At 46.4% G+C, this 17,536-nt stretch overlaps 1 protein-coding gene across 5 annotated transcripts in view; it reads left to right on the plus strand.

The window, feature by feature from the left end:
- adgra2 (adhesion G protein-coupled receptor A2) overlaps positions 1 to 17,496 on the plus strand; it is a 48,738-nt gene extending 31,242 nt beyond the window's left edge. For 3 of the 5 annotated variants that reach the window (XM_035536234.1, XM_035536235.1, XM_035536236.1), the window contains 17 exons: positions 1,928 to 1,999; positions 3,100 to 3,171; positions 3,349 to 3,420; positions 4,149 to 4,312; positions 6,965 to 7,178; positions 7,254 to 7,418; positions 7,660 to 7,858; positions 8,065 to 8,214; positions 8,318 to 8,536; positions 9,149 to 9,349; positions 9,492 to 9,681; positions 10,083 to 10,291; positions 11,234 to 11,361; positions 11,591 to 11,714; positions 11,980 to 12,128; positions 13,124 to 13,213; positions 13,456 to 17,496. In XM_035536234.1, coding sequence (XP_035392127.1) covers positions 1,928 to 1,999; positions 3,100 to 3,171; positions 3,349 to 3,420; positions 4,149 to 4,312; positions 6,965 to 7,178; positions 7,254 to 7,418; positions 7,660 to 7,858; positions 8,065 to 8,214; positions 8,318 to 8,536; positions 9,149 to 9,349; positions 9,492 to 9,681; positions 10,083 to 10,291; positions 11,234 to 11,361; positions 11,591 to 11,714; positions 11,980 to 12,128; positions 13,124 to 13,213; positions 13,456 to 14,920 — 3,883 coding nt within the window. In that variant the 3' untranslated portion in view covers positions 14,921 to 17,496. Of the gene's footprint in view, positions 1 to 1,238; positions 1,449 to 1,927; positions 2,000 to 3,099; positions 3,172 to 3,348; positions 3,421 to 4,148; positions 4,313 to 6,964; positions 7,179 to 7,253; positions 7,419 to 7,659; positions 7,859 to 8,064; positions 8,215 to 8,317; positions 8,537 to 9,148; positions 9,350 to 9,491; positions 9,682 to 10,082; positions 10,292 to 11,233; positions 11,362 to 11,590; positions 11,715 to 11,979; positions 12,129 to 13,123; positions 13,214 to 13,455 lie in introns of those variants that run through there. The other 2 variants (XM_035536237.1, XM_027025030.2) reach the window with 2 other exon arrangements.
- The last annotated feature ends 40 nt before the right edge of the window (positions 17,497 to 17,536 follow it).

The following is a 17,536-nucleotide window of genomic DNA, read 5'->3' on the forward strand; positions in this document are numbered from 1 at the left end:
TCAAGATCAACACTGCGTGTGTGTCTGTGTATGTGTGTGTGCGTGTGCGTGTGTGTGACTTGGATATCTGATTGATGCATACTGAGGTCAGAGGTTGATTGAGTAGATGTTAGAGGCTAATTATGTCATTCATTTAAAATGATCTGAAACACCTGAATCAATTGAAATTATATAAACCATCTGAAAAGCAATGTCACTCTAGCGCCCGTAGGGTAACACAATAAACACTGCTTTAGACCTAATCACGTTTTTTTCCCCTAATATTTATTAACTATTTTATTTGAAACATGAAACGTGATTATTCCATTTTTTTTTTCAATCTGAATATTTACTTAGACACTAATATTCTACCATGTTAGTCGTCTCGCCTTTTTAAAATCCTGTCATTCCAAATATGTCATGCTCAATTTAAGAGAACTTTAAGCTGATCCCGATATGGGCGCTTGAGGTTTTGGCCTGCGTCCCTTTCTCCGAGGCGTGTCACCCCTGACCCCCAGTGCGCTGCACCGCCGGGGCCGGGCTGTTTTCCGCTTTCATACGGATCCGATCAAAAACAAACAACTCCGGCACAGCCCCGTCCATATTTTGGCTCAGGGCCAGGGGGACGCTCTGGGAAAAGCCTGAGGTTTTATATATAGGCTTTCATTTTGGAAGCTCCAGAGAGGATAACCCCACGTGTGGTTGTCCATACGTTTGGCAGGGCTGGAATCTTCCCTTCTGCAGTAGCCAATAAATAAAGGGAGTGTGGAGATAAAACAGGTCCCCTCTTCCTTAAATTTAGGCTCGGTGAAGGTTGGAAATCTCCCAACAGGGAGCTCTGAGGAAGTTTCTAGAATGAAAGGCTGCTAGCAAGATGAACCGGGACCTTTACATGTGTCATACGAGGGGAGGCCATTATGAGGCATAAGCTGACCCTCCTCATCCAGCCCAGTTCCCACCTGGCTAATAAATATCTTTCCAAGGGTTTCAGAGGTTAATTTGCAGGGTGTTAGTATGTTTGTGTTAAGAGGGTGTGAGGGGCTAAGTGTTTCAACACATGGATATGGGCTAATATAGAGAGAGGGTAGGAGAGAGACCGGGAGAAAGGGGGGAGAGAGAGAGAGAGAGAGAGAGAGGAGAGAGAGTCAGCATGAAACCGGATCTTCAAAGTGTGTTTTTAAAAATGAATATTTATGGTCGGCCAGGGAGGGTGTAATCTCGTGAGAGAGTCTCTTCAGAAAAAAAATGTAAAAGTTTCTTCGCATACTGTCTTTGCCGAACTCCTTCTGAATTTCGCTTGGTATTTGGCGTTTTCTTTGCTTCTGAGATTTGCCTCTTTGCTGAATTGTATGGCCAGATGGTCAGCGCATTTCTTCTCCGTGGTGATGACGTACAGGCGTATTTCCTGCTTTTCAAACGAATGGGAGAGAGCCACGCTCTAATGAGCTCAAAGGCCGTGTGCTAAAACGGTCAGCCATGAACCGTCTGTGTGTGTCTGTGTGTGTGGGTGTGTGTATGGTGTGTGTGTGTGTGTGTGTTTGCGTGCGCATGGGAATAGGTGATGATATGATTTTCTTTTAATGTTAAAAAAAGAGCAAAAAGAAGAAAAATGTTTGTTTCAGAACAGCAGGTTTGTATGATCATTTCAAGTAATGGCTTGGTTACCACTTACAGCTATACTCAACTAGAGTAGGGGATACCACTTTAAATTCCTAAACTCTTCTCTCTCTCCTTTCTATTGTAAACTTGTACTAAGTGTGTAACAGTCACTAAAAACCTTCCACTCAACAAAGCATTACACACTTAATCTTTTATGTCTTTCCGTAATAATCTCCTCAAACTGTATTCAATTTGTGCTCGTAAATGGCGCCCTGATTCTTGTCTCACACATGTCTCGACCAAGTGCCTTGTCTCTCCCACATCTCAGCGGTGTATCTCATCTCTGCAGGGACCTCAGGAATAACTTGATCAGCGCAGTGATGCCCGGAGCCTTTCAGAGTCTGACAGTGCTGCGGAAACTGTAAGTGATGCACGCTTCAGTTAAGATGGACGGTATTATTCCCATATGACAGAGAGAACAGAACAACGTATCTTCTCCAGTTATGATAATACTGATGATAATAAAGTCTTTCACCATAGATACAGAAACATCACGTGGACCATTTTACAACTGTGCTGTGTCACGGGATACAGTAGTTTTTTGGGGTTTTTTTTCTCTCATCATAAAAAAATTCTTCAAAATTAAGCACTGAAGACGTGTGCCAATGACCGTCTACAAGATTAAGATTATGGCTGAGTTGGGGATATCTGTAGTCTGACATCATGATTAAATGCAGGCTTCTTTCCAGCCGGTTTTGCAAGCAGCTCCAGTAAGGCAAATGCTCCAGCCTGTTGTCGTGGGAACCACAGACCCCTCGAAGGTCCCCGCAGCGGGCGCTAGGAGCAGCAGTGGGCTGCTCACTGACCGCTTGCTTGTGTCTCGTCGGGCTTCCTGGAAGGACCGCGAGCCCGTGGCGGTTTCTCGCGAGCGTGTCAAGAGGAGAATCGATTTAACTGAAGCAGAGCTCACCCAGGGAATACAGATCCAGCCTGTCTGTGTCGCCATAGGGACAGCGTCTGCCCCTGACTCGAACGCAATCCCAGAAGGCAACATGGCGACCGAAAAGGCCGACTTGCTCTCTGGCCCTCCAGCTGCTGCGTGTACTCCCATTCGTTCCCTGGCGGGTGTTTTGTCAGAGACGGATCCGTAGGCTTGTCTAAATAAGCGTTGCAGAGATAGCGACATGCTCCGGGTGGATCAGTTCAAACAGCAGAGGACGCACCAGAAGATGCAAGTCTAAGTCTAAGCAGAGGCAGACACAAGTGTGTCTCCCTGGTGCTCTTTAATGGGCCCCTGTCTCGTCTTGTTTGGGTTATGTTATGATGAGTTTATAGTAGTTTGTGTATCTGACATTAGCTTGTACTCATTACGCTTTCACATATAGGCTTTTTAGAGGACGTTCCCACTTCGTATCTTTGAGCATTTTAAAGCCCGCTGCCAAACTGGACTGCGCAGAGCACTGTATTGGCTGGGCGGCTGTGTTGAACCGTTCTGTGTACCCCGTTTCTCATTGTTTACAGTGACCTGTCCAACAACCGGATTGGCTGCCTCACTCCAGACATTTTCCAGGGACTCGCGAACCTTACCAAACTGTAAGTCGTGAGAGACACACAACCGTGGACAATGATGTCATGTCCCTGACCAGTGAGCCACTTGTTCTCTAAATGTGTGTGTGTGTGTGTGTGTGTGTGTGTGTGTGTGTGTGTGTGTGTGTGTGTGTGTGTGTGTGTGTGTGTGTGTGTGTGTGTGTGTGTGTCCTTGTCCTTCAGTAACATCTCAGGCAACATCTTCTCCTCACTGGATCCGAACATTTTCCAGGAGCTTTCATCTCTAAAGCTGGTGTGAGTAACAAAGCACGCTGGCGAAACCTGCTGCAGCCACTCCACTCCAAATCGGCCTACCGCAGGACAAAACTGGAATGGCTGAAACTCAGAAAGCAATGTCGTTATCGTGTTTTTCTCTATACGCAATGGGCAGCACTGGTCGAAGGTGCATGCTGTACTGCAGTCAGTACAAAAGGGTCAGTGCAAAAAAAACAAACAAACAAACAAACAAAAAAAAAAACAGTCATATTGGCTTTAGAGTCCAATGTTCTACAGCCACTGTTCCTAGATCAGCCTCTGAGAAGCACCGATTAATATATGTATGTAAGCACGCTTATCCGTGGACGTGCGTGTTTGATCCCTGATGGTAATTCCCAGCTGTGGTTTTAGCTCATATGAGAAGAAGGCTTGTTTCTTTGTCAGGTATGACGGGTTAATCCTGTAATGTGACCGTGGAAGATCTGGCTGATATTTAACCCAGTCTCCTGCGCCATTCAAGAGAAAGTGCACGCTCTGCTCAGGGTCTGTGAGCATGACAGATTATCTCAGAAACCCTTGCACAGCCCAAGGGTCACCTACAGAACGGCGAGAAACGCAGATCTTGGAGATTAATTCATTGCATGCACACATATGTTTTCATCTGCCTGTGTGTTCATGTCACAAGGACTTTTTAATATCAACTGTCAGATTTAAATCAGGATCAAATTATCCTATATGGAAGTAAGTTCCTCTTCCTTCCCGAACAGGAACTTTGACTCGGAGTTCCTGTCATGTGATTGCAGCCTGCGCTGGGTGCCAGGCTTTTTCCGCACCAGTTCGGCCCGGCTCGGTGGAGAAACGTTTTGCGCGTACCCCAGAAAGCTCCAAAACAGACAACTCCGTGACGTGCAAGAGAGCGAACTGACCTGTGGTGAGAAAAGGATTTTTTTTGTCTGCCATTATTCACACCATCCCCTTATGTAGGACCAATAATCAGTACAGAGTGCTGTCAAGGTTGCGTTGAATCTGGAGATTTATTTTTGATAAATGCCAAAAGCTTTTCCATTGATATATGGTCTGAAAGGAAGTTTTCTCCCGGTGATTAACAGTAACATTTTTCTTGATTTTCAGTTAATCAAAATGGTTGTCTTGGCAACGGCTAGTGCCACCAGCAGTGCTCTGCTGATTGTTTCCATTAACCTGACTGCTGATGCGTCACTTAATTGTTTTCTAACATGTTGCTAGAAGTGTATGATGGGTTGGTAATACCACATGGCATGTATATAGTTGTCTGGTGTATTTAGTGAACAGTGAGGGCAAATTTCAGTGACCACCCATCCTGTTTTAGGTAATCTTTGGCTAGTGTAGTGTAGTCTGTTTACTTTATATTGCATAAGATAAAGGTTGGTGTTGTTAAATGCGTTTTTAAGAACGTGAGTCCAGATGTCAGCAGTGTGAAGAACTGTGAGATGATCTTCCCATTTTTTCATTGGCCTAAAATTGTTGGGTTTGATTTAGATATTAATCTATACACTTTGGATACGAGATTGTTTGAAAAGGAATTACTGAGAAAGTCTGAAATTGATGGGGTGGATCTAATATAATTTCTTTGTCTTTGATTTTTGAACACATGATGTATCTGAGTTGGAGGAAACTGGTTGTTCTCAGCGTGTCTGGGTTAGATGTGACAAAGATGCAAAGTTACTGTTCTGAAAAATGTGACTGAAATGACTAACACCCTTTTCTGTCCATTTGTATTTGGTTTGTATCTTTTTGTTGCTGGGAACAAAAGATACTAAATCCATTTCTGAGCTTGTGAAATTTCTGCCAGGCTGTCAGAGTTGATGCTTTTTTGAGGACTGGACTTTTCCGACTGTGGTGGTATTTGAGTGTTGGATTAATAAATGGCAAGGCTAAATTATTTTTTTCCACTAAAAGTTGTGGATGATGCAGTCTAACGTTTTATGGCAGGCAGAGGGAGGTTGAGTGGGAGTAAATAAGATGTTTACTATTGGTAATACTGCCATTCAGATAGTAAATATTCTGCCAATGAGTAGATGTGGGGGGTTCATTCAGCGTTGGAGGTTATCATTTATAGTTGTGAGTAATGAACTGAAATTGAGTTTTGGCAGTTCTGACAACAGGGTGGAGACTTCTTAGGCCAAATATGTGATCTGCCGAGCGGTTATGGGAATGGGAAGAAATTCCATGTCTGAGAAGTTCATGTTGAGTGGGAGGATGGTTGATTTGGTCCAGTTAGTAGAACTGGAGGTTTGGGAATATTTTTCATAGTTTGGATAGTCTGGAAAACTGGCGAGAGGATTTTGCAGGAACAGTCTGTTGAAAAGTGAGACAAAGACTGCCCAAAAGTGCTTGTTGTGAGAAAAATATGCATCCATGTATGTCAACGTGGAGATTATACACTGCATATGAGAAAACCGGCCCAAACGAAGCATCTTAAATATGCGTGGGTCCTCATAAACGTATACTCCAGAGGAGGGGAAGAGTGAGGGGAAAGTTAAATACTGAGAAAGTTTCAGCTTACTAAAATAAAAGCTCCTGGATTCTGGAAGGGGGGGGGGGGTCACAGGATTCCAGTGCTGTTTTGAAAATTCACCCACCTTTCTGGAAGGCCTGCCCTCCTTTGGTCGCCACAGCATCCTGGCTGCTTGGTGGAATTCTGCTGGCACTCGGTTCAAATCCCAGGTGCCCAGATGCAAACACCTCCTTTTTTCATAGCCCATCATTCTGCACTCTGTCCTCTGTGGCTGGGGGTCTGATTTGGTTTCTCTGAGGCTCATATAGTCGGACCGTGTCTGATCTCGCCGTGAGGTATGTGCTGAGGTGGGTTTTTTTTTTTTTTTTTTCCAGGAGGCGTCTCGGGGCCTCAAACCAGACTTCCTGCTGCTGTTTCAATATCAGCTCATGTCACCATTCTTTCCTCCGTGACTCTTAAAACATATTTGTCTTGGCAAGTGACAGATAGTGCTGACTGTCTATAAGCAATTCCTCTGTGGTTTGGGTGTTATGAATAAAGGACGCTTGCCAATAATCTAAAAACCGCGGAACATATCTGATTCAGCCCGACTATCTTGCAATCAGCCTGATGGGGTCAACCAACAACAGGAAAGCAAAGTTCCACTAGAAAATGACTGTGTTGCACCTCCTGCTACAGAGGAGTGACTAGAATCAGACTTTCTTCAGTTATTTCCTAAGACGATAGCTAACAGGTTGGTTTCTTAGCATTCTGGAAGGCCCACCAATGTTCTACGTTCATACATACTGGACAAAGCATAACACCAGTAGTGAATCCTCTTGCACAGAGAAACCACACCAGTGTAAAATAATACTTTAATAAAACCATTTCTGTTTACCCAAGCTGGGCAAAATACACAGAAGGGAAATTGTACAGAAAATAGCTGATACTAGTCAAAAGATTAAAGCTACAAAATCCAGAAGCATATGCCATTTTATGTCACAGTGATGCACAGTATCGTGTTGGGTACTCCCAGCTGTATTTTTCCTGTCTGGTAGGTGCTGTTAGCTTCTGGGGAACGACTGTATGTTTTCTTGTGTTTCCCAGAAGGCCCTTTAGAGCTGCACACGCTCTCCCTGTTACCCTCCCTGCGCCAGATTGTGTTCAAAGGAGACAGGCTGCCGTTCCACTGTACCGCCGCCCTGGTGGACAACATCACGGCCTTGCACTGGCGCCACCAAGGTCAGGCCGTGACGAACGATCCCTCGGACGGAGTTCTGCTGGAGGCAAATGTGGTGCACGACTGCACGTTCGTCACCAGGTAACCTCCACGGCCGGGCTAATGGGAGACGCCGCGCGATGTCCCCGTCCTCCTGACTGACCGTTCTCTCCACAGCGAGCTGATCCTGGCGAACGTGCACGTGGAGGCGAGCGGCGAGTGGGAGTGCGTGGTGTCGACGGGCCGGGGAAACATCTCGCGCAGCGTGGAGATCGTGGTTCTAGAGAACAGCGCCACCTTCTGCCCTGAGCAGAGAGTGACCAATAACAGAGGAGAGTTCAGGTCAGGAGGACTAGACCCACACCTCATAATTACACCTGCTGGCTAATTTTACAACAAGCAAAAAGGATATAAAAGTCTACATTGATCTTCGGTACCAAGCTAGACATCTAAGAATTCCACATAGCATTATTTTCTGCACAAAATAACTCCAATTCTGTTCTAATTATGCAAAGTAAATACTGTATAATATTGCTGGCACGGATGTCTTGTGGGTATTCATGGCTATGTCCCCATTCTGCAGATGGCCAAGAACTCTGGCTGGAATCACCTCATATCAGCACTGCCTGCAGCTGCATTACCCAGCCATAGCTGTAGGGGGTGGTGTGGACCAGAAGAAGGCATCTCGTTACTGCGACCGTTCTGGGCGCTGGGAAGAAGGAGACTACTCTCAGTGTCTCTACACCAATGACATCACCAATGTCCTCCACAATTTCATACTGGTAATCCTTCTACAGTGACCCAAATAAGTATATACTGGAAGTTCAGTCGCTTCGGTCGCCATAGCTTTCAGTAGTTAGCAATCAGATTTTGATCATGCTCATTCTACTGTGTATTATAGATGTATTGCAGTTGTGTGACATGTCTTATTACACTCTAAACAGATATTTAGTCGAGAATGTTTCTTGCTTCTGGTTTGATGCTCTAGAGTCCCATCAATGCTTCCAGCGCTGTGACGTTAGCACATCAGGTGAGGTCCTACACTCTGGAGGCAGCAGGCTTCACAGACACAGTGGATGTTCTCTATGTGGCACAGATGATGCAGAAATTCATGGACTATATCAAACAGCAACGTGAGGTTGGTGCAGTCTGTGCATCCATCTTTGTGTGCGCGTGCGCGTGCGTTTGTGCGCGCGCGTGTATCATCTGTGAACGTTAAAACTGAGCTTTCCTGTGAGCAGAGATTGCAACACAAATTGCAACAGATATTCGGTCCTGAGACCCTATTGGTGTCACAGCTGTCGGAGATTCTGGTAGAGATGGCGAGTAACCTGATGCAAGTGGACGGTCAGATCCTGTCCCGGGCTCAGAGAGAAGAGAGGGTTTGCAGCTCCATTGTGCACTCCCTGGAGTCGCTGGCCTGGCCTCAGCTGGAACCCCTCGCTCAGGACCTCTCGATGGTAGGTCACGCCACAGGACCATCAGTCCCTCTTTAAGGAACACTTCACCCAAGAAAGTCTAAGTACGTAAAGATGAATGAAAGGCGTCACTTAGCATTATCTGATTTAGATGGCCATTTTTCACGGCTGTTCGTTCGCTGTTGGTAACGTCAGCGTTTTTTTTGGGTTGAAGGATGGTACCGAGCATATCTCCAATTTCCTGGACATCTGTAGGAGCCCTAAGTTTAGACGCCGTGTTTATTCTCCCAGAGTGCACTGCTGTGTAACCCCGGAGCCCACTCTCGCTCACAGGACAAACGCAGCATTCAGTGGCTAGCGTGGGGTGGGGGAGCCTGGAGGTCACAGCCACTCACACTGGTCTTGCTGTAGGGCAGGGCCTGCCGCAGTGGAACAAGTAGAAGCTTCACAACACAAAAAGCAATCATTTTGTGACGGGCACTGCGTGAAATCAGGGTGCTTTATGGTTATTGATAAAGACATTTGTTTTTATGCTCTTAGATGTGATCTGGTTTTTTTTGTGACAAAGAATAAAAACATAATGAAGACAGAACATAGTAAGATGTTTTTTGAAATCTTTAAATAATATTTACCACTGCCTTGGTCTACCTGCAGATGTCTCGGAACATCGTGATTGAAGCACACTTGATACGCCCCGCCCACTTTACTGGCATGAGTTGCACTGCATATCAGAGACGGGAGAGCTCAGGAATCAGTTCTGGATTGGAAACGATAGACTCCACCAACGAGCAGCAGTTACGCTTCCGTTGTACCACTGGAACCCACAACACTTCACTAAATGCTTTCCCTTTAAAGGTGCCATAGAATAAAAAGTTCTAGTAAAAAGAAATGTTCGAAAAATGTGTCGTGTCCTAATGTTAAAAAACGGATCTTAATTTATTGTAATACAATAAACGCTGCTAATACTCTGTGATGTTACTATTTTTTTTCTTTTCAGAATGCCGTGGCACTTGCTTCGGTCTCCCTCCCTCCATCTCTCTTTCCTCCGAGTGCTCCGACGGACTGCAAACTGCAGTTTGTGGCTTTCCGCACAGGAAGGTTCTTCCCTTTCATTGGAAACGCCAGCAGTACATCTGACCACACTCAAAGACGCAGCGCCAACACACCGGTCATTTACGCAGGCCTCGGTGAGTCACCTGCTGTCCGGCAGCACCAAGCAGGGAGTGGCACTAAACACTATTAAATACCAAACGACATAATACGCGATAAAGTGTTTGATGGAGAAATACACCAGAACTGATGCAGACGTTATAAAGGCGCTGACCAAATCCTGGCTGAGATCCATGGGCGTGAGGTTGCTTCACACAATGTGTTCACGGTAGTTTATAAGGCTTGAAAGAATGTAAAGTGCTGGAAAATGGCATAAAAGTAGAGTCCTGGAAAAAGACTGACATCATTCTTTCCTGCAGGCAATAACTCAATTTAGCAAATCCAATAATGCGAATTCTCAAAAATGTTTTTTACCCAATAGCCCCACATTCGCCTCAGATGACCGTTCTTTCTCACCTTTTCTGTCTTCGTCTCTTAGATGGCTGCACCATGTGGAACCAGTCTGCTCCTATCATAGTGTCACTACGACACACGTCACCTGGCAGTGACCCTGTGGCTGCCCACTGGAGCCTGCAGGCACTCAAGCATCATGGGAGTTGGCGTTCAGATGGCTGTCAGCTGGCCCACAGTGACTCAAGCACCTCCACGCTCCACTGCTCTGTGCTCAGCAACTATGCTGTGCTTCAGGTAAGGATGTGGGTCAAAGCCATCAAATACCAGCTGTGTCTTTCACACGGATGTGAACTGATCTTACGGATTATAACTGCTTAATGGATTAAAATAGCGGTTTTCAACCCTGTTCTTATGGACCCCAGTCCAGTCCACAACTTGTGATATCCCAGTTCTCAGAACATCTGTACCAGCAATTCAGTGACCGTGATTGTGAAGTCCAAGTATGTTCGGAGAGCAAAAACAGTCATCTCTGGGAAACGGGTTGAGAACCACAACATTCCAATCTCCTATATAGTTGGTCAGTGGCATATATATGAGCTGTTTCGTGTGAGTGAATTCCCGATCGCATTTTTACCAGCCATCTCCAATATGGGAACACAAAAAGTAATGAATTGTCTGTATTTATGGAACTCATGCCACTGTGAGGAGTTCATGCAAGGCAGCTGACAGCAGAGTGTGACAGGCACAGCCCGATAGGTTAGCTACGGTGACTGTTATCTCGCTAATGAGCTTCTGTGCCCCGCCTGCCCTAATGTGTGGACAGACACATTCCTTAGGAGGATGCGCACCTCGTTACCTACAGTCATTTAACACCGCATCCCCCCTAACCCAAACATCCTCGGACAAGGGACGTAAAAGCTTATTTGTGTGTTTGGAAACGCGGCTCGCTGTTGAGAGGATCGTCGTGGCCATGCTGTTCTTGGCTCCCGGTCGGCCTTCATATCCTTCATGTCATATCTCGAAATGTAACAGCGTTCGGAATAATGGTCGAGTTTAATTAGAGCTTGAGTTGCATGCTGTGTTTGGCCAAACAGTGACCAAGGAATGTAGCCTGTTATAACTTATCAAAGAGGAGGAGGATGCAATTAGTCTGTCTATGTGAACGCATAGTATGTGAGTTGGGTAATTCTTCTCACTCACCATATCTCTCTCTCTCTCTCTCTCGTTCTCTCTCAGGAGGTGCCTAATTTCCCAGGTCTGACCCCCATTCCTGTGGAAGTGCTCCATCCGGTGGTCTACACCTGCACTGCAGTACTTCTCCTCTGCCTCTTTACCATCATCTTCACATACATTTTGCACCACAGGTAGGGTGTGTGTCTGTGTGTGCGTGTCTGTGTGTGTGTGTGTGTGTGTGTGTGTGTGTGTGTGTGTGTGTGTGTGTGTGTGTGTGTGTGTGTGTGTGTGTGTGTGTGTGCGTTGCTTGAACTTACACTTATGGTGCACAGTGTAGAGGTGCTTTTTCTGAAGAACAGCAAAAACAGGCTAAGAGGAGAACACAGCTGGATCATCTCATGTGTCCTCCTTCTTCCTCAGCTCCATCAGGATTACCAGGAAGAGCTGGCACACCCTCCTCAACACCTGTTTCCACATCGCCATGACGATGGCGGTGTTCGCAGGGGGCATTACCCTGACCGGCTACCCAGTCGTGTGTCAAGCAGTAAGCATAAACTGCACACTAAGTTTACCTGATCTCGAGCTTATCATAAACTCTGCTGGAGCAGCGGACCTAATATAGGACGAGGGCGTGTTTTTGATAGACACCACAAAGCACTTCTGTAAGTCGCTCTGGACAAGGGCGTTTGCCAAATACTATAAATGCACAGTCCATGCATGAGTTTCTGTCGTGTGTGTGTGTGTGTGTGTGTGTGTGTGTGTGTGTGTGTGTGTGTGTGTGTGTGTGTGTGTGTGTGTGTGTGTGTTAGGTGGGTATTGTTCTGCACTACTCTTCTTTGTCCACTCTGTTGTGGATTGGGATCAGTGCACGTGTGCTCTACAAGGAAGCCTTGTGGCAGTCTCCACGGCAACCGGAGGGCGAGGCCGGGGTGCCGCCTGTCCAGCGGCCCATGCTCAGGTGAGTGATGTCGTCAGGGGGCAACAGAAGAATTTACCGCCCCCCACCATAATTCCGCAGAGCCGATTCCGGACGCGCTTGCTACGCGGACAGTGATGGCACTGTGCGAAGCTATGTGGTAGTTTAGCTATTTTGGCATGCTGGCCTTTGATGGAGAAAAATAAAAAGGGTTTTATGGGCTCGACAGAGGCGAACATGACATCTTGGAGCATACTGTACTCTTTAAAGACGAGCATGTAAGCACAAAAGACCACCACGATCTCGGACCTGACTAGTCAAAAGACCACCACGATTCCAGACCTGACTGGTCAAAAGGCACCATTGTCTTCCAGAAATCAAGAGCCATCTGTTGGAGAGCTGGAGTTTAGAAAGAAGGGGGCGGGGAGAATGTAAGGCAAATGGATTACACAGAAGTGAAGAGGAAAGCCATTAATCTAATAAGGGCTAATGCTAACTGACAGTCACACATGAAGACCCACATAGGAACATAAATACAGCCCTGCCCCCTCCCTCCAATCTGGGTTTCTCACACTGTACCACTGACCTCTCAACCTTTTGCCCCTGACTTCCATGCTACCCACCCAGCCTGCGGGGATCTGCCCAGACACAGGGTCTGCTCCCTGGGATAAATCACATCCATGTTCCCTCCTTTCTCCCACCCCACTTACAGCAGTTCTTCTATAGCTTTTAATAAGAGGCTCAAATGTGGCCTAACAGGGCTAATACAATGTAAAATGTAACATTTTTAACCAAACATAATCTAGCTGATTATAATAGAATTGATTTTTGAAATGATGAAAGTACAGCTTCTTAAATACATTATGAAGTTACTGGCTAGAAGATTCTGATCCTTGATACAGATTACTTTATAACCTACATAACTGCTTTTAGATGCACTTAGATGCCTACCGTTCAAATCTTGTTGTGGGTTACTGACGCTTCCTCTTGTCACAGTTGTTCATCTGGAACATTTTCCGCTCTGTGCCTCTCTGCAGGTTTTATCTGATTGCTGGGGGTGTTCCCCTGATCATATGCGGGATCACAGCAGCTGTCAACATCAACAACTACGGAGACGGCATACCTTAGTGAGTACCGGGGCCGCAGCAGTACAACTGGGAGCAACATTTTTTCCATATGGTCTCATTCATAACACACTCGCCCTTTGACCCTCGTTACGGCAACCTTAGATTTATTACACATTCTGGCAATCCTGTGTAGCCCCTTTTAACAGGAGTCTTTAATACAGAGCTCTTTTTGTATTTCTGTCATCTGAGTAATTCGTTGCCTTTGCCCTCTGACCTTTTTACTGCCTCTGACCCTTGTGCAGCTGCTGGTTGCTATGGCAACCTAGTATCGGCGCATTCTATGTTCCGGCTGGCCTGGTGATCGTGGTGACCTGGATCTACTTCCTGTGCACTGTGACTCGCCTGAGGTGTCAAAACTCCCAGAGGGCCAAAGAGCCGTCCAGCTCCGCCTCTGGCTCCACCCCGCCGCCCGAGGCCCAACCGGCTCTCAGCGGCAGCACCAGCCTGCTCTCAACAGACTCCGCGGTCGGCCCGGTGCGTGCCAGGGCGGCGCCAGAGGACCTGCACTCACCAAAGGCACAGTTTTTGGCGCTGCTGGCGACACAGCTGGTGTTTGTGCTCACGTGGTGCTGCGGCGCGATGGCTATGTGGCATGCGGACAGGGAGAGGAAGCTCTTCAGCTGCCTGTATGGGGGCGTGGCCACCGGCCTGGGCGTCTTTCTGGTCCTCCATCACTGCTTCAAGCGCCTGGATGTCCAGGCGGCCTGGCTAAGCTGCTGCCCGGGCTACCATCGCTCGCAGCCCATGCCTGCCTACGGGCCGCCCTGCACGGCTGGCGTCAGCGGGCAGAGCGCCTCAGAGAGGGGCTCGCCGCTTTTCGCGGGTTGTCCGCCACCGCCGGCTGAGCCGAACAACTACTCCTCCTCCGCCAGGTCATCATCCACGCCCAGCGGCGCGGGTAGCACCGGCACCGGGCCCTGCAAACTCACCAACCTTCTGCAGGTGACGCAGGACAACGCCCACAGCGCCGGCCGTGCCCCGACAGGTGCCGGCACCAACACCAGCACAAGCACGGACAACAACAACAGCAGCAGCAAGCCCGCCAACGACGCTCCATCCGCGCCCAACGCCACCGCTCCGACCCAGCAGCCGCAGAGGAGGAAGGCCGGCGGTCGAACTAAAGCGGGCGGTGCTCTGTACCACCACCGGGGGGAGGGGAGGGGACACTATCGGCTCAAGGCCTTGCGGGGCGGTGGGGGTGGGGGTAGCGTGGGAGCCCTGGGCCCCCCTGGGATGGAACAAGTGCATCATCTTCACAGGCCCGCGTCCAGCGAGAACGGGAGCCTCCGGAACAGCCACTCAGAGAGCCAGAATGGGCCGCTGACCAATGGGAGGCCCCGTGGGGAGGGGCTAGCGACAAGCCTCTCAGAGGGCAGCGACGGTGGCAGCAGCGGGGGCCGGAAGCCTTTCCCGCTGCTGCCCTCCGTGGCAAGCCGCGTGGCCACGCAGCAGAATGCGCAGCGCCGCAGCGCCAGCCGGGACAACCTCAAAACGGCTGCCGCAGTCGACAGGGACTCCAGACGGAGCTCGTTCCCGCTGAACGTCGCCATGGCGACGGTCATCGGGACTACCACCTCACCCACCCCTGCTGCACCCAATGGGACCCTGAAAGGCTCTGTGATCCAGCTGGACACGAGCAGCACGGACCAATCGCAGGGTTCGGTGGGGATGAGGGGCGGGATTTGGAAGAGTGAGACCACAGTGTGACGGCAGCCTGGAACCATAACAGCGGAAGCAGCTGCTGTTGTGTGTTCTTAAGGAAGTGTGCGGGAGCAAAAACCCATTGCAAGCATGACATCTGGCTTCCTCCGTGATTAGCCTCCCATACATGATATTTTCACAAGTGTGCAGCGAGCTATGAGTCGTCTACACTTTCCTGAAACACACCAAACCGTTCGCCAGTTTGTGCTTCGGCCTTGTGAGGGCTTCTATACATTCTGGTCTCAGATGTGGAAAACTGATATATGTGCCTATTTGTTTTGTTCTGTTCTGTGTATATGCAAAAGCTGACCCTCCAAAAAAAGTGTTTTGTCAAAAATGTGCAGTAGTGTTATTTCTGTGACTTGTTTGTCTTTTATTACACTAACATTAGTTTTAAAGGCGATGGCTAGAAAGCGTTTCACTACCTTTAGGTATCTGTACAATTTATCCATTATGATTTTTGTTTGTTTCTATGCATATCAATAGAGATGGACCTCAAGGTGCATTCCTTTTTTAATACTTAATATTTGTCTTGCTTTTGATTGTTATTTAGTGAGTGAGGGAATGTTTGTGCGTGTGTGCGTGTGTGTGTGTGTGTGTGTGTGTGTGTGTGTGTGTGTGTGTGTGTGTGTGTGTGTGTGTGTGTGTGTGTGGTATTGAGAGTCAAAGCTATGTATATGTCTAAATGTATGTACGCATGAATGTATGGATGTAAAAATTGACCATTTCAGTATTTAGCTCCATTCACTCTCCAGCACTGATAAATACCTCTTGGCCTTAACTAGTCATTCCAACATTAATGCTAAAAATGAGGACTTGCAGAAAATTAGCTTCCTCTCCACGATTTTCCGTGGAATAGGAATTAGCACTGGGAATGTTGGTCTTTTTCTGCTGATAATACTGTTCTAAAGCAGGAAGTAAACCGATCACTGTCCCCCTTCTGGCCAAGATCATAGTGAAAAACATGGATCTACACTGACCTCTACTGGATCACGTATGCCATTCATCAAATGCATGGACATTGGCTGGAGTTTTCAACAAAAGCCATTTTCACCCTATCACTGCTAAAAGAAATGGAGGTTGTGGTGTATTGAAAAAAAGTTGGGTACATAGTGGTAATCTGAAGTTTTAAAAATCATGTATGACATGGTTTTCTCACAGCACTTGGAAAATGTCCACCCTCTCTTCCTCACCCCAAATCATGGTGGCCCGATGAAGACGAAGAAAACTTTTTAAAAATTCCTGAAACTCAGTATTAACAGATTCAGGTTGTTTTTGTTTTTTTTTTCTTTTGGGTACATTTTTGATTTGTAATTTATAGTCCGCATCACCACTGATAAAGTGAATTTATGTTCACAGTTCTAGATCTACCTTGCTTTTCTCAGACCGTTACAACTGCAATTAATATAGTGGTCCATACAGACCACACATTTCTAATACAAGCAAAAGTATTCAAAGTGTTGTTTGGATGGGTTTTGAATACAAGTCAGGTTTATATTCAAAAATGATGTTCAATGAGAACCTCTTTGTCAGGGTAAGTTATACTTATTCTGTGTGTGCAAAACTTGCCCAACAGGAACACGCTTCCAATTGAACCCAACCTTGTGCTTTTCTTATATGGGTAAAGAGGTACCCCAGGTCTAAAGGGGGAAAGCAGTGTTAGGCATGAGACAATCTGCACTATGCCAAACCAGTAGTCTCTTCTTATTTATGATGTCATATGCAATTTTGACCTTTGCCTGCAATCTTAAGATTTCCAGAGGCTGTTGTTTATTCATATGTTGAATCTGTTTTAGATTAGAATTGCTGGCTTTTCTTTAACACATGTTCAGGGATTTTTATGCCAAAGAAGCTTTATGTTTAACACTCTCTTGCTGCAGCATTTTCAAATAGGTTTCTTTTCTCACTCCTTACACATCAGAAATCTCCCTATAACGTCAAAAAATGAAGCAATCGAGTCAAAAAATTATTGCAAGACACGAGTTTTGTTGGATCGAATATTTATTTAACCATATTAATGTCAGCACACTTAGACTAACAAAAAGCACATGCTTTATGTGATGTGGTTACTTCCAGTAGTTTTATTAGTAAAATGACAAGCTTGGATTGTGTAAAAGGATGCAGTATTCCTTTAAAAGCAGAAATGCTCATTACTGTTTATCAACCAGTCGTCATTTCCTTTTTGTATAACTCGAGACTGCATTTAGGCCTATGAACATGGTTCCCAAATAAACATTTGTGTGAGAGTCTCAAAGGTCTAATTCTCCACTGTGCCAGGTTTTCTTTTTTTTCTTTTTTTTTCTTTCTTTTTTTTACAAGCCATTGAATTTGCATTCATTTTCTTGTCCCTATGCATAAAGATTTTGGTCAGCACAAATTTAGTAGACTTGTTTATCTAATAAAGATTGCTTCTGCTGTCATCTCATTGTTTTTAAAAAGGGAGATTTCAAAATTAATGTGTATTTATATTCACCATGCATCGATATGGAAATTTAAACTTTTTTTCAGTTTCAGTAATATATTTGCTTTTAAGATCGTGCCTTACCAAAAATTCTGATGCAAAATAAAGACTTTCTAATTAACTAGTACTGAATCAAGTGCATTACTTGCTCTACTCTAACA

The sequence above is a fragment of the Electrophorus electricus genome, chromosome 18 (assembly GCF_013358815.1).
Source record: "Electrophorus electricus isolate fEleEle1 chromosome 18, fEleEle1.pri, whole genome shotgun sequence".
NCBI lineage: Eukaryota > Metazoa > Chordata > Actinopteri > Gymnotiformes > Gymnotidae > Electrophorus > Electrophorus electricus.